Source organism: Natator depressus, chromosome 13 (genome assembly GCF_965152275.1).
Source record: "Natator depressus isolate rNatDep1 chromosome 13, rNatDep2.hap1, whole genome shotgun sequence".
NCBI lineage: Eukaryota > Metazoa > Chordata > Testudines > Cheloniidae > Natator > Natator depressus.
Window position 1 is genome coordinate 4,329,509 of NC_134246.1, and position 15,135 is coordinate 4,344,643.

The 15,135-nt window shown below is 36.3% G+C and overlaps 1 protein-coding gene across 2 annotated transcripts in view; it reads right to left on the bottom strand.

The window, feature by feature from the left end:
• The window catches only part of ZBTB46 (zinc finger and BTB domain containing 46), a 112,903-nt gene that overhangs the window by 22,923 nt on the left and 74,845 nt on the right, over positions 1–15,135 (bottom strand). The window contains exons 6-8 of one of the 2 annotated variants that reach the window (XM_074969378.1): positions 8,414–8,586; positions 7,151–7,202; positions 6,060–7,071 (exon numbers count right to left, since the gene is read on the bottom strand). The exons of the other annotated variant lie outside the window; for it this stretch is intronic. Coding sequence (XP_074825479.1) covers positions 6,476–7,071; positions 7,151–7,202; positions 8,414–8,586 — 821 coding nt within the window. The 3' untranslated portion in view covers positions 6,060–6,475. Of the gene's footprint in view, positions 1–6,059; positions 7,072–7,150; positions 7,203–8,413; positions 8,587–15,135 lie in introns of those variants that run through there. 2 annotated transcript variants of the gene reach the window in all.

Genomic DNA, 15,135 nt, shown 5'->3' on the forward strand with positions numbered 1-15,135 from the left:
TGGCATCACATAAGTTTTCTTCCAGTGTTCCGGAACTTCCCCAGTGTTCCAAGAATTATTAAAAAAATCAATGTGACTGGTTCAGAAAACTCAGAGGTAAGAATGCCACTTACTGTACACATTACTTCCTACAACACTAAGATGCCCCTTGGAGGTCTTCCCTCAACTTATTGTCCAGACAACATATGGCTTAAGCTTGTGAGGCTAAACAAATTACAGTAAAATGTTGCATGTTACTGCAGACGTAAAAGTCCCCAATTTCAAAGCCAAGGTATACAGTTCCAGGAGTTAACCAGGCAAACCCATGTACAAAATGTCCATTTACGCCACTTTGGATGCATGGTCATAGCAAATCCATGCAAATAATGTGTGTACTTGGAAACCTAAACAGTATGGAAAAACCAGGCACAAAAGCTTTGAGAGAATGGTGAAAACAGATTGAACCACTTTAACTATTTCTGCTTACCAAGAGAAAGATGTGAAAGTTTTATGTTAAATTCAGATACAAACACCGTTTCAAATAACAGATCCAGAACATTTTATGATAATATCCCTCAAATTTACTGCTTTGGGTATTATAACGAATCTCAGTGCATATGACAAATTTTGCCGTTTACTTAAGATTAAACAATATTAACAAAATTAAACAATTAAGACAATTTTTGCAGTTATAATTTTATTAAAAACTAAATATTTTGTCAAATATCCATATATTTTTATTTCTGCATCTATAATCTAAAAACTTGAAAAATAAAAGCATCATTCGAAAAACTGTAATACACAGTTTCATTTTAGAGTTTCACAGTACTATCTATCTGTTAAACACACATGCCTATAAGCACATATATTTAGTCAATAATATATTAACCTCGGTATGGACATACAATGCATTTTTTGGTCTAAATGACAAAGTTTAAATGTACAAACTATTTGCCCTAAATAAAAAGGCTAATGTTAAATATTTACAACACTTAAGAATAGCAGCATCTGTAAACAAGGAAATGATCATTGACCAGATTACCAAAATCATTACCAGCAACGATACATGGCAAATACATGAAGAATAGTACCAAGAAATGAAATATGCATTACGAACAGAGCTGTATTTTTAAACAAAAACTGCAAAAATAAATAATTTTATAAATACGTTTATATAAAATGAGCATTTTAAAAAAAGTTATCCAGCAACACTACAAAAACTTTGGCATTACTGTCTCAAGTTATCTATCTTGTTTCACTGAGGTAAATTTTCATTGTTTTACATTTTTAGAATTCTCTCCTTGCTAATACATGTTAGCTCCCCTCTCGCTTTCCCACCTGAAAAAGTGATGTGCAGGTTTAACATTATCCTGGTTTCTACATGCATTTCCTGCATACGATCTTTTAAAAAAACCTGTTTGCAAATCTAAAACTCCAAACAAGTTCCCAATGGTGAAAGATAAAGACTTTTTAAAAAAGCATAAATCTGGTCTGTCGACTATCACTGCTAAACAGAGACAAATGTGTAGATGATATAGGAAAACAACCGGTTGTGCAAAGTTTATATGCATTAGTCCTATCATGTAACATACTCACATCAATGATGTTATTTCCACTCTAGTTTAGAATATGCACGCTAAGTCAGTGATAAAGGGAACCCATTTCATTTAGCATCACATGAACTACAGAAGACATTTTATTGTAAGGTTTTTCTGCAGTTTGGAAGATTTGTAGTCAACACCCTCCCCACCAAAAAAACCTACAGCTAAATTTATGCTTTCTTAATATCTTGCTAATCTCATTTGCAACAATTATTCATAATTTTTTTCTCTTTATTGCTGATTACTACCGTCAGGACCCCCAAAAAGATATGTTTATAATTCAAAGCCCAAATTATGGAGACAGAATTTCTGGAATCCTGTGCAGTAACTAGATCATTTCTGTGCCATATACTGTTTGGCATTCCCCTGCTTCAGTTGTCCACCCAAATATACTCTCATTACTGCAAGACTGCAATATATTATTCCATTTGGTGTGTTATTAGCATTGCCATCCCTAAGACAAGACGTTAAACCAAAAGCCATTTCTTCTGATTCTATGGAAATTAATTTTTTTTAAATTAAAGGGACAACTTGTTTTCTGACCAAAATTTTCGCTCTCAGAAACAGCTGCTATATTTCCTATACAGTTACATCAATACCAGCAGCTGTTTTGTAAAACACTGCATAACTACTGCATAAAGGTGCTATATAAAACTAAATTTTATTCTACAAGTCTGTAATTTATGCATATGCTGTGTTACTGCATGACAATTATTGGAATACTGAATCTTTTGGATGCCAAGAAGTGTTTCACAGAATAGCGTGAGGCAAGTTTTTTCCCCTTCATTTTACACATTAGACTGCATTTTAAGCTTAAACTGTATCTTTTGTTATTTACATGGTAAAACCAATAATCCCTATCACATCATCTCCTACTTCCCAATTTTGAATTTAAAAATACAAGTTTAAGAAAGTTTTCTATTACATGTTTATATAAACATCTGCTATATTGTTCCCTGAAATTCTAATGTTTGTGGTTTTTTAATTAATTTGCTCCTACCTGTGAAGACAAGAACTTGCAAGTCACTCAAGAAGTTGGATAAGTATTTGCACAGGTGTCAGGAATCAATACGATCGGTATTGACTGTACATATTACAATAAAATGCCTACTTAACCTGTCTAATAGAAAATAATTTCTTCCACTGCTATGTGATCTCATTTGGATGTTAAATTAATTTAATCAAGTCCCTTAAACATTAGGGAAAGGAGAGGGCTAATCTAGTTGAAAGAATGTTATCTAGACATTTTCACAAAGAACAACACAAAATAATAAAGGACAGACTTAAAAACGTCAAAACAGCAAACTCTGCAGAAAATGCTAACAGAAAACATTAACAAAATCAGAGGACCCACAGGGGCATTGGTTAGAATGAGAGAAAAGAAGAGGAAATGATCAAGGGTCTTCTTTCATGAGCCACCTACTCCTTCTATTTATAAGATGTATTCAGTGACTTTAACAGTTCCTTATGTGTTTCATTACATTTATTACCATTGTGGCAATTTGATTTCTAATGACTGAACCGTAGCATCACTGAAGAAATCAGATAGGATCGAGATTTGTGACTGATGTTACACAGGTATTAATTCCCTAATACAGGGGGAAAACCCCGCTCCCAGTAAGTATTTAATATGGCCATTATATCTGCCTGTGGCACATAACAGTCTAACTTCCTATGGGTTGTAATACTTTGGGTTAGTTGGGATTAGTGTGAGGGTGCTGGTGGCCTGCGATAAAGAGGTCTGACCCTCTACTAGCCCCCTGTTGCCTTAAACTCTATGACTATGACTCTGTCATGTGACAGCAGCCCTTTTAGGTATGCTGTGGTTACTCATGTTCCTTTTCTGATACAGTCTAGATAACCCCCATTTTCTGCTTCCAGAATGCCACAGATATTTCTCATGGGGGCAGAGAGCTTTTTCACAGTTCCCTCTCACTGCTTAGTTCCTTCCCACCTCCTCTCCCATCTGCCAAACAGCACAGTAAATTTACTTAGCTATTGCCAAACATCAAACAGGCAGATTAGTCATGTTCATAACAGGAGGAGCAAGTTGATTCTAAGCCATATTTACATGTATATCAATAATCAATAAGGGGAAAGCATTATATGGACAAGAGAGAGTTTAATATGGCTTTCTTGCTATATCAATTAACATGATACGTGCCGTAATAGTTACACAGGAACAGACTCAAACTGTCTGTGATCTGCTCAGGCACATTGGGGGTGGGGGTGAGGTGGAGTGGTTTGTGGCTCCCTGGCCCTAAGCTGCCACTCAGCTCAGGTGCAAATTAGAGCTGCAGTGAAGCAGATATAATTTACACCAGAGAAGGACTGAGTGTAGCAGAGCAGTGCTCTAGAAGGCGCCACTTCCTCTCCATGTTGGGGATGGTGGAGCCACCTCTTCCAGCTTTCCATTGGTGGACAGTTCCTCTGCATGAGAAATTCTCCAGTGGCCATCTCCAGCTGTTTTATGCCCACTTTGTGTAGCTTGCAAAGTGGATTTAGCAGGCTAAAGAATGTGGCCCTTAATGTTTAATCACGCTACAAGTATACTATATTGTTTGTGCAAAACTAAGCATTTCCTTGCCTTGTTTTCCTGAGGTATGGCCATGCTACAAGAGAACTTCGGAGAAATCACAGGACTACTACTTCTAAAACTTCTGTTATTGCTTTCTATTTATGTTGTGTCACATATCAAAAGAACCAATATACAAGTTAACCCCTACACACTACATAACACTTAAGCACCAAACTAAGTTGCTGACAACTTGTGCATTGTGCACAGAGTATTTGAAACGCACTCTTACTGTGCCTTAAACTACAGCAATTGTTAGAGTAATTAAACTAATATGTATTTGTATGAAAATAAACGGCAAGCTATGAGTTAAACAGTTCACAGCTTTCAAATAATTGAACCAAAGTAATTAAATGGGAACTATATTAAGACTTCAACCTTCCAGTAACAGTGTCTGATTGTCACGCTCCACTGTCTCCACTATATAGTATTAAGCTTTTTGGAGCAACAGGATCTGTTTTTATGTACATTCAATTTGGCTAGCTCAACCACAATGTAAAGAACAAATTGATGGAGTTAAAAGACTTGAAGAAACTTAGTTTTTGAATGCCACATTCTTACTCATAAATATAAAAAATAACTCCAGGTAACATTCAGCAGCATACTAAATAATCAAATGTTCTTTAACCTGCAGCAATTTTTAAAAAACCCTAGTATAGAACATATGCCCAAGTAGCACACAGTTTCTTAATATGATACAGAAAACTGGACTTCTTTATAAATAGCTTGTGGCATTTGGCGATAGCAAAGTACTTTCATTAACTGGTAGTTTGGACCAGAGATGGAACTAGCAGCTCCATCTAGGGTGACCAGATGTCCCAATTTTATAGGGACAGTCCCAATTTTTGGGTCTTTTTCCTATATAGGCTCCTATTACCCCCCACTCCCTGTCCCGATTTTTCACACTTGCTGTCTGGTTACCCAAGCTCCATCCCACAGTTGTGCAATTGCAAAGCTCAGGTCTTTCGTTGTTCTGTTTCTTTTATAATCTGTTTGATGCAATACAAATCTAATCTTTGTCCAATAGCATTCCAGAAGTTTTATGTGGTTTTTAAAACTAGTATAAATGAAGACATCATTCAGCAAAGCAGACATATTTGTCACAGTGGTTCAACAGAGTTTCTCACCTAATACAGGCAACAATCAGAGTGCTTTAGGGAAGAGGAGGTGGCTGAGTGTACATACATGGTACACTGGCAGGAAGCCAAAGGAAGTTTAAAAAAAAAAAAAATCTCAAAATGCCATAATCAAATTTTTTGAAACAGCAGGCCAGTTTCACCTCTTCTGGTAGGACTATATTCCTCTGCCCATGCCTGACATCTGCTGGAATTTGTACTTCTCAGAACAGATTCACTTTAGCTGCAGTGCAGAACAAGCTTATAGTTCAACTGTGTAATGCCTAACATCAGAGGGGGCAATCTCCTTAGATGACAAAGTCGACACAGAGACATGCCTTCTTCTACTCCCAAATGCAGTTATCCTGTATACTTCTCAATAATCCTTTTGAGACTATTTTAAACAGAACCTATAAAGCAGAATTTTAAACCAAGCAAATGTTTACAATCACTGATCATTTCCATTCATACAGACCCTCACAGTACATAGGGACTGCATAAAACATATTGCTCTAAATTGCTATCTTTACAAAGGAATCTTTTAAAACTGCTTTTAAAAAAAAATAAAAAATTAATTATCCTTAAAACATTACCTCTGTATAACCAATTAAATCTTCTCTAAAGGCTTGAGCTTATATTAAAAAAAATACACAAGCCAAAGTTGTTAATCATGACATGTAAAAATTTTAAAGAAATGCGATCTCTAATCATGAGTAATCCAAAATACCATTATATTATCTATCAAAAATATTCTTCCACAAAATTGCAGCTTGATTCTAATTAGAGTTTTTAGTTTACAAAATCTGGAGCTGAAATAGTGCCTGACCAATCTGTCCAATATCTGGGAATTATTATAGTGTTACAGTTTATCCAATAAGAAAAGGAGTACTAGTGGCACCTTAGAGACTAACCAATTTATTTGAGCACAAGGTTTCGTGAACTACAGCTCACTTCATCGGATGCATTATGAAGTGAGCTGTAGCTCACGAAAGCTTATGCTCAAATAAATTTGTTAGTCTCTAAGGTGCCACAAGTACTCCTTTTCTTTTTGTGAATACAGACGAACACGGCTGCTACTCTGAAACCAGTTTATCCAATGGTAAACCCATTTTCAGCAAGTAACAAAGCAGCAATATACTCCTCTTAATTTATGGATTTAATAAAAAATAAATGCCTAAAACATGGGATCCCATCTCCCTCCCATCTCATGATTTTCTCATTTCCTTAATACAGCTTTGATAGACGACGTCAGGTTCCTGATTTTGATCCACCCTATCCAGAACTTCTTCACCAATTGGCTGGGCAGAGCCCAGGTAACACACTTTTATATGAGTAGTGAGATTCTTTTGTGTGCCAAAACCTTTGCTGCAAAAGAGACACACAAAGGTACGTTCATCTGAGTGCACAGACATAAGATGCCGGTTCAGATCTGTCTTGTCTCGAAAGAGTTTTAAGCAGTCAGGGCACTGCATCTTCTTGTGGTTAAAGTGGATTGTCTTTTCATGCCTATCCATATTTGATTTTAGTGTAAAGCTTGCAGGGCACTTAGAACATTGGAAACGGGCAAGCTGATCCTGGGACATATGATCAGTGAGGCCAATGAGCACAGGTCTGTCACAGTCAATTAAGTCAAAAGGAAGAATCATGGAAAAAGCATGCTCGTGTATGTGCTCCTTCAACTTTTCAGTGCACTCAAAAACCCTCCTGCAGAAAGCACAAGTCAGTCTCTTGGTTAAGATTGAATCCAAGAACAGGCCTTCATTGGTTAAGTCCATATCTTCAGATCTTGAAACGTTTATATCTAAAACAGAAACACACACACGTTAATGACTTTAAGTATAAAATAATTTTCTATTAAAGGTATTGTTCTCTCCATTTACCTGTGTCAGAGTTGCCAAACTGCCACAGTGCTAAAAATCCATCATAGGGGACCTGCAAATAAAAAGTTCAATTAAGTTAAAATAAACACACACAGAAAAATATTTTTCACCCATCCACCAACCCTCCACTTCTTTAACAGAGATCCAGCATTCTATTCAGCAATAACTAATTTCTCTTCTACAAACTTTTCATTAATAAAATTTAGAAATGGAGGTCAGAATTTTCAAGTGTGGAGCATAAAGAAGGGGACCTAGATAGGGAATTTAAATTCACAGTTGGGCTCGTAAGTAAATGTGGTTCAATTTTCAGAGTTGCCTAACACACACAGCTCCCTTCAACTTAATGGGAACCATGGGTGCAGAGCAATTCTGAAAGTCAAGCTACTTTTATTTAGGAGGTGGCGTATGGATCCAGGTACCTAACTTTGCCCTTAACCCTTTACTGCTATTTTTCTTTCCATAGAGAAATATCCATATCAAGCAAAAGCATGCTCTCCTCAGTTTCTTTTATGTTAAGACTATATGATATGACTGATTTGAATTATAAATACAAGCTGATTTTTGCATAAGCAGTTTGCACTATGCCATTGCATGGCAGACGGTGACTCTGTCTATGGAATAGAGCAGATGATGTAGTCTGGGCAGGTTTCTCAGAGATTGGGGACAGGGTGGGGTGGTAAATTAACCTTTCTTACCAGGTGATTTTTTTCTAAGGTGACTGCAAAAGAAGAGCTGTATTTTACTCCATTTGTTTAATAAGGAGGCAAATATCTAATTCAAAAATATTTAAAAATGTAACTCATTACTGAGAGCTACATATTTTAGTTCAGAAACTTTTCTGTTATGGAAAGCAATCCCTGCTCCTATCCATGTTTAAGTAATGAGTAACAAAAGCACACTGGACACCTGTGTTTTCAAGCATCCCTATACTGTATTATAAATTTTAATGGTTTTTACAATAAAAAGCACACCTGCCATTTTTTAAAAAAATACTAATTACTTTTGGATGCACGTTCCATTCAGGAAAGGAAGAAAAGAGAAAGGGATCTGCAAAATTAGGAAAATATTAGCTCTTAACCCAGCCCAGGAGCAAATCTGGATTTTTTTTTTCCTGAAATTTCAAACTAACTATTTTGAAAATCTAACTCGCTAGTGTGACATGGTAAAAGTATAAAATACGATGGTCACATTTTTCTACTAAGGAGAATGTGTGTTAAAACCCTCTAACATTTACAAATTTTTGCAGCCAGCTCTTGATCTTACCTGAGCCGAGGAAGACAGCTTTCCTTTTATCATGGTTTCTGGTGACATTTCACCAGAACAGGAGATCACAGGGGGGCTCTGAGTGGCAAGGTGTGATGAAGGCAGCAGGGGAGATGGTGCTTCCACTTTACCATCAAATTCGCCCCTTGAACGATTCAAGTTGGCACCAGGCCCTGGGGAACACAGGAAACGAGTCTCACCCACGTGAACTAGCACCAGCTGGTGGTTTTAAAAAAGGCTCTGAAAAGGCAGTGAATGAGCACTTGCAGTTTATCTTCTGTCATTGGGAGGGAACGCAGCAGTGTAGTGATGCAGGCCTTTTGTGTTTTTAAAACCAGCCTCCCCACCCAAAATGCCAGTTGTCTGCATGTGATGTATGTGGTGGGGGTTATATCTCACAGCAGCAAAATGGCCACTAAAGAGAGTCACATGGGAGAAAGAAGCAAAAGGTAGCACAAATATTCTGAACAATTACATCTCTGAAATACACTGCTTTAACAAATACTATTTTAAACATATAGCTCTAAATTCTCCATGAACAGATACAAAAATGATCAACTATCCATATAACTGTCTTTAAAACTTCTGTCAAAGCCTTAAGATCAACATTTAACCATAAATAAATACAATACAATACAATACAATAAATTTGTTTTATATAGTATCCTTAATCCGAGATCTCAAAGTGCTTTGCAAAGGTGAGAAAGCATTACCTACATTTTATGATTGGGAGAGCAGAGAACTTAAGAGACTTGTTCACGGTTGCATAATTAAACCCTAAAAAGTGTTACATTCTAAACCTCTACTAAAGTTTAAGGGAAAAGAATATTGACTGGCCACTAAAAGGCCAACTTATTTTTGCTGTGCCAGACAAAATAAAAGTATACCCCTTTGTTCATGTTGTGACAGCAGCTAAATGGTATACCGTACTCAGAAAGTATGTTGACAATCAATGGTGAAAATATACAACAATATTTTGACTAAGACAAATGGCTATATAAGTTTAAAATTGTTAATTAAACCTTAACAGCCATCTTAATTGTTGCCTCATTTCAACCTCACAAACCACTGCTTGTGAAAAGAAAGTGGGCAAAATCAACAGGAAGAAATACTGTATATGCACTGTTAAATATGGTTTTGTAAACTAAGCTGTAAAAAAAGCAGAATTTTAAATACTTGACATCCTTTCAAAGGCTTTTTATTCTTATTACAAGAGTACAATAATTTGTTTGCAAGATCGTAAACAAGGTGTATAAAAACTTAGCATAATTTTAATCAAATTATTAAATACGTGCAAATGTTAAGTCGCATGGCATGAACAATTATTTCACAAAAGATACAACTTAATCAAAATTGCAACGAAGCATTCCACTGAAACTGGGTAAGAGTTTCTTACTTAAACCACCCACCCCAAAACACAGCAGCCTAACATTTTTATTAAATACCAAAAAAGATTAAAGTGACTAAGATTCCTTCTAATAAGGACTCCCCATTACTTCCTCAGTTTATTTAATTTTTCGTTCATGTGAAACACCACAGCTACTCTTGCACTTCTTACTGTCCTCTGGTTTGGCCTACTCTGTTTTGGTCTTCTGTATTAAAGTTAAAGTTACTCTCACAGTTTAGTTAGTTACATTCAGGAGTGATGAGAAGAGAATATTTTTAAGCTTTCCTTCTATTTAACAATAAACATTGCAGGGCAGTGAAGAATGCCAAGAAAAACTAAATGTATGCAGTAATAAGGCAAAATTAAATTATTAAGTTACTATCTCCAGTTATAAACAGGTGGATTTCTTGTCTTAATTTACCATTAGAACTTATGTGATTTCCTTGTGACTGGGCAATGGTCTGTGGCAGTTTCAAGAACACATGGAGAGTACATACGAATGTAAGAACGGCCTACTGGATCAGACCAATGGTCCATCCAGCTCAGTATCCTGTCTACCGACAGTGGCCAACGCCAGATGCTTCAGAGAGAATGCACAGAACAGGCAATCATTGAGTGATCCATCCCTGTTGTCCAGTCCCAGCTTCTGGCAGCCAGAGGCTAGGGACATCTAGAGCATGGGGTTGCATCCCTCACCTTCTTGGCTAATAGCCATTGATGGACCTACCCTGCATGAACTTATCTAATTGTTTTTTGAATCCTGTTATAGATCTGGCCTGCACAACAGCCCCTGGCAATGAGTTCCACAGGTTGACTGTGCATTTTGTGAAGAATTTACTTATGTTTGTTTTAAACCTGTTGCCTATTAATTTCACTGGGTGACCCAATTCCTGTGTTATGTGAAAGAGTAAATCACACTTCCTTATTCACTTTATCCACACCATTCATTATTTTATAGACTTCTCTCATATCCCTTAGTCATCTTTTTTCCAACATGAAAAGTCCCAGTCTTTTTAATCTCTCATCATGTGGAAGCTGTTCCATACTATTAATCATTTTTGTTGCCCTTCTCTGTACCTTTTCCAATTCTAATACATCTTCTTTGAGATACAGAGTAAAAAATATTTTCAATATTCAAATGAATCGGGGGGAAAAATTAGATTTATAGTATTCCACTACTTTAGGTAATTGCACAATCACTGTCCACCTACACAAATATGAGATTAACTGGTGTTCTGATTAAATCTACAATACTGATGCAGATTGCCCTGTTTACATTGCAGCTCTGCATTGCGACTCTAGAGAACTTACATCAGGAGTCCAATTCAGGCTAAATGTAGTCTGAACTTTGACAAAGTAAGAAACAGTAGTTTAGCTTTCGTAATTCCCTTGCCTGTTTCCTTAGGAAGCTGTGCTTGGTATTGAATGTGAAGTAAACAGCTGCCCACTTATTAAAGCAACAGTGAGGGCTGATGGAATGGGCGATTTTTTGAAGAATAAGGGGAAACAATATGCCACTCCTGAAAATGGAAAGAAAACATATGCAGCATAAAATAGATACATAACAACAATAATTAATAACTACTTGTTTGTTTCCACCAATTGCAAGTATCAAATGAAGGTATATCATTGATATTCTGTACAATGCATGTAAGTAAACAAACAGTGTCTGAGTTTAGATTTTAATTCATTCTTGCTAATATAGTAAGAAATGGTAAGATTATTTTTTTCTTTAAATTCTTTCAAGGAAGCAAGACAATTTTCTTAATCAGAAATTAAAACTATCAATTGTCCTATGGTCAGCATTGTTCATGGAAAAATATGCATAGAAGATCTCACTGATAGCAACATGAAAATAGTATCCTCCATTGCCAAGAGCACAAACAGATTTAACAGGAAACTCCTGTAGAAAACTTAAATTGAAATGCCAAGATCATTATGACATGCTTAAAATGACATCAACTCTCCTCTAAATCTTGTAAGAAAACATCCCTGCCTACACGAATACCACTTCGGAAAACTGACCACTGTGTAAACGTATTCCTTTAACTTTTAGTGAAAGTATAAATTATTGGCTTCAAAGAGTATCTAAAAATAAAATATTAATTGGTTAGCCCAAGAAAAAAGGGCCTTTTGTACCATGCAATCTGTTGTATAACACGGTTCATAGGAATTGCTTCTATAAACAAACAGAGAGTAAACAGGAAGAGCCAAACAGACATATGGAGAACTTTATAACAGACTAATCTGAAAACATGAAAGGAGTCATTTTTTTTAAAATGAGAGTTGACTTCAATCACCAGAAAACTGAAAACGTAACTGACTTTTTAAACTATGGAATATATGGATAAAGTAATTGGATCAATTTATTTCTTACAGCGTTACCTGAATGGCAAGAAATGAATATCAATTTTTTATTTTTTTTATTACTTTTATTTTTAAGCTGATTTGAATTGGTTAAGTTTACAAGTACCGCATTACCTTCTGCTCCGTTGTTTTAAACACAATATATTAATATCCACTGTAACAAGAATCATCCTGTATTCCCATTGTCCATTAGCTGAATATTAGGGATTTCATGCCTCTCTTTCAGTGTCATCATTACAAAAGGTACAATGCTTGTACATCCTTTAAAATTAATGTTCATTTACACAGAACTTTTTACTTTGTTTTGTTAGCTTAATGTTTACAACACAGAACCACAGTAAAGTTGACATGAAGCTAAGCCTTTTAGTAATCAGCAGTTCCCTTTACTCACCAAGCACAAAGATTTCCCAGGTTTAAAATCCATTAGAAAAATCAGCAAAGGTATGATGAGCACCTTTATGTATTCTCAATTAGCTTCTTACAACAGTATAAACTATGCCAGAGAAAAACTAAAAAAAAACCCTGTGTTTCTACAGCAACCAGGGGTGCAACCAGAATTTTCCTCAGGAGGGAGCCCGAGAGATGCATTTGTGTGTACGTGTCTCCCTCATCCCCCGGCACTGCCATGACCTCTTCCCGCTTTCCTCCCAATGGCCAGGGGGGCGGGGGGAACCCTGGGCCCCCTGATTCCCTCCCCTCATTGCATCCGTAACAGTGACAGAGTTATACTCTCTTAGAAAGCTCATGAGTATTTCAAACAAAGAAAATACACTCTTACAACCTATTCCTCCTTACCTCAACCTTACTCAGAAAACGGAGGTGCCACAAGTACTCCTTTTCTTTTTGAGAAAAAGGAGAGCAATTTTAGGTCATCTTCTTACACTACTATTTTCTGGGTCAAGAAGAAACTGAATCAACAGATGGTTAAGATCCAACACACTTTCTTCTTTTTTTTTTTTAAAGCTTCAGGGTGAAAACCATTTAGAAATGCTTGGTGTAAGTACACGTCATTTTCAGATTTGATAAAATAGAAAACAAAACTACAATAAATAACATGTCTGGGTTTTTTTAAAAGAACTTTGTTCACTGCTTTTTTTTTTTTTCTTCTTTTTTTTCTTTTAAGTACCAAGGATTTAAATGACAAAATCCTCAACTCATGGGTTTGAGAAAGAAAGTAAAGAACTGAAATAATGGGAGGGGAAAAAAATCCAAAAATCTACTACTAACCTAAATTGCATGTTCTGAATGTCTTAGCAGTGCCCTAATCACTTGATACATTATAATTTATGAGTTTAATACTAAACACGAATTTAAAAACAAGCTAACAAATACAACACAATATAAAGTTTAATGAGAGATTTTAGTGTATAGAGTTAAATATCATTAAAGAATTAACATTAAAAAGATACTCAGATTGAATGGACCATTATAAAACAAGGACACTCAAAATTATGACAGCAGCTCCTAGTGATATATTAACATAAACAGCAAGGAGCCTAATAAAATATAAAGAGAAGGTTCCCCTCCCCCCCCACTCCAATTCCCTGCTTCAGTCAGCTGTAAAATGAGTCTCCCCAAGCTTTTGGGCGCAGTTGTGGCAAGAAGTATAGACCAATTATCTTTTTCTCTTAACTCCAGAAGACATTCATTTTACTTGCATAAAGACCAAGTAATTAGGGCCTATGTGGGTGAATTTCATGTGCTGGTGAAAGCGTAAGGATGTGAAATCAAGTACCTGCCAATCTAGGGCCAAGATGAGGGGCTGCAGTGTGGCATCCTCTCAGAGCTGTTTCTCTTGCCCAAGAAGGCAGAAACTGCTTCATCATGCTATTACTCCTAGAAGCAGTGGCCATGACACATTATCTCTGTAACACTGATCCCAGGTTCCCTCCTGGACCTGCCCTATTTCTAGCCTCCACCCACCTGTAGGCCTGGTGACGAGACCCTTTCTACAGAACGCAAGGAAGGCAAAAACTCCCCTGTGCAAACACTCTGCCTACAGGTTCCTCCACACAGTTACAGCAAGAGTTTAGATAGTACAAAGGGTCATGTGCTGCTTCATTGCAATGGGGCCATTTGCACTCTAGGAGCAGCCTGAAGAACAGAATATTCTACTTATTTACTTAGAGATATTACCAAAGGAAAGAAACTACCCTAGCAATAAAAAAAAAAAGCAAAACATCACTCCCCAAACAAAAACGAACAAAACACACAACCCCAAGTTGCAAAAAGATTACTCCTTCCAATCCCCCATAGTTTTTTCACTTTTAAAAAAAATCAGACTAACGTCAACAAAAAATTCAATTATTTTCATTTTGGGAGTGAGAAGGAACATTAAGATTTGCCATTACATTATTTTTAATTGCATTGCCACTGCACTGTAATTCATCATGCAGTTCAGGTGATTGTTAGCTTAAAGGTGACCTAAACATTTCCGGCTTCAAAAATAAAAATAAATAAAAATCAAATATGTGCTAAATGTTCTTTTCACTTTGTTTATTTGGGTCATTCACTGCCTTAATGATGATTCCCCCCCCCGCCCCCTTTCTGGAAGTCTGAAGTGCATATACACTGCTAATGGCCACCTTTGCTTTGTACGGCCAGTGTTCTGCTCCCCCACTACTGAAAATACCATCTCAATATAGCATATGTGGTTGTTATTTCTATTTTCTTCAGCCCACCGAAGTTTTCTTAGTTGTATACCCCACAGAATCTAAAACACTTTACAAAAGACTTATGCATAGAAGAAACTATAGATCTATCTTACAATACAGGCAAGCATACATACTCAAGTTCTTATTAATGTTGTGTACACATAACCAGTAGAGCATAACCTGAAGCAACCAGGAAATCATCCTATGAACTATGTGTCCGCATGCTTCAGACTTGAAGGAAGTATGTTTTAAGTTATGAATACACAGAATGATCACTTTTATCCTGAAGAAGAGCTCTGTGTAAGCTCAAATAC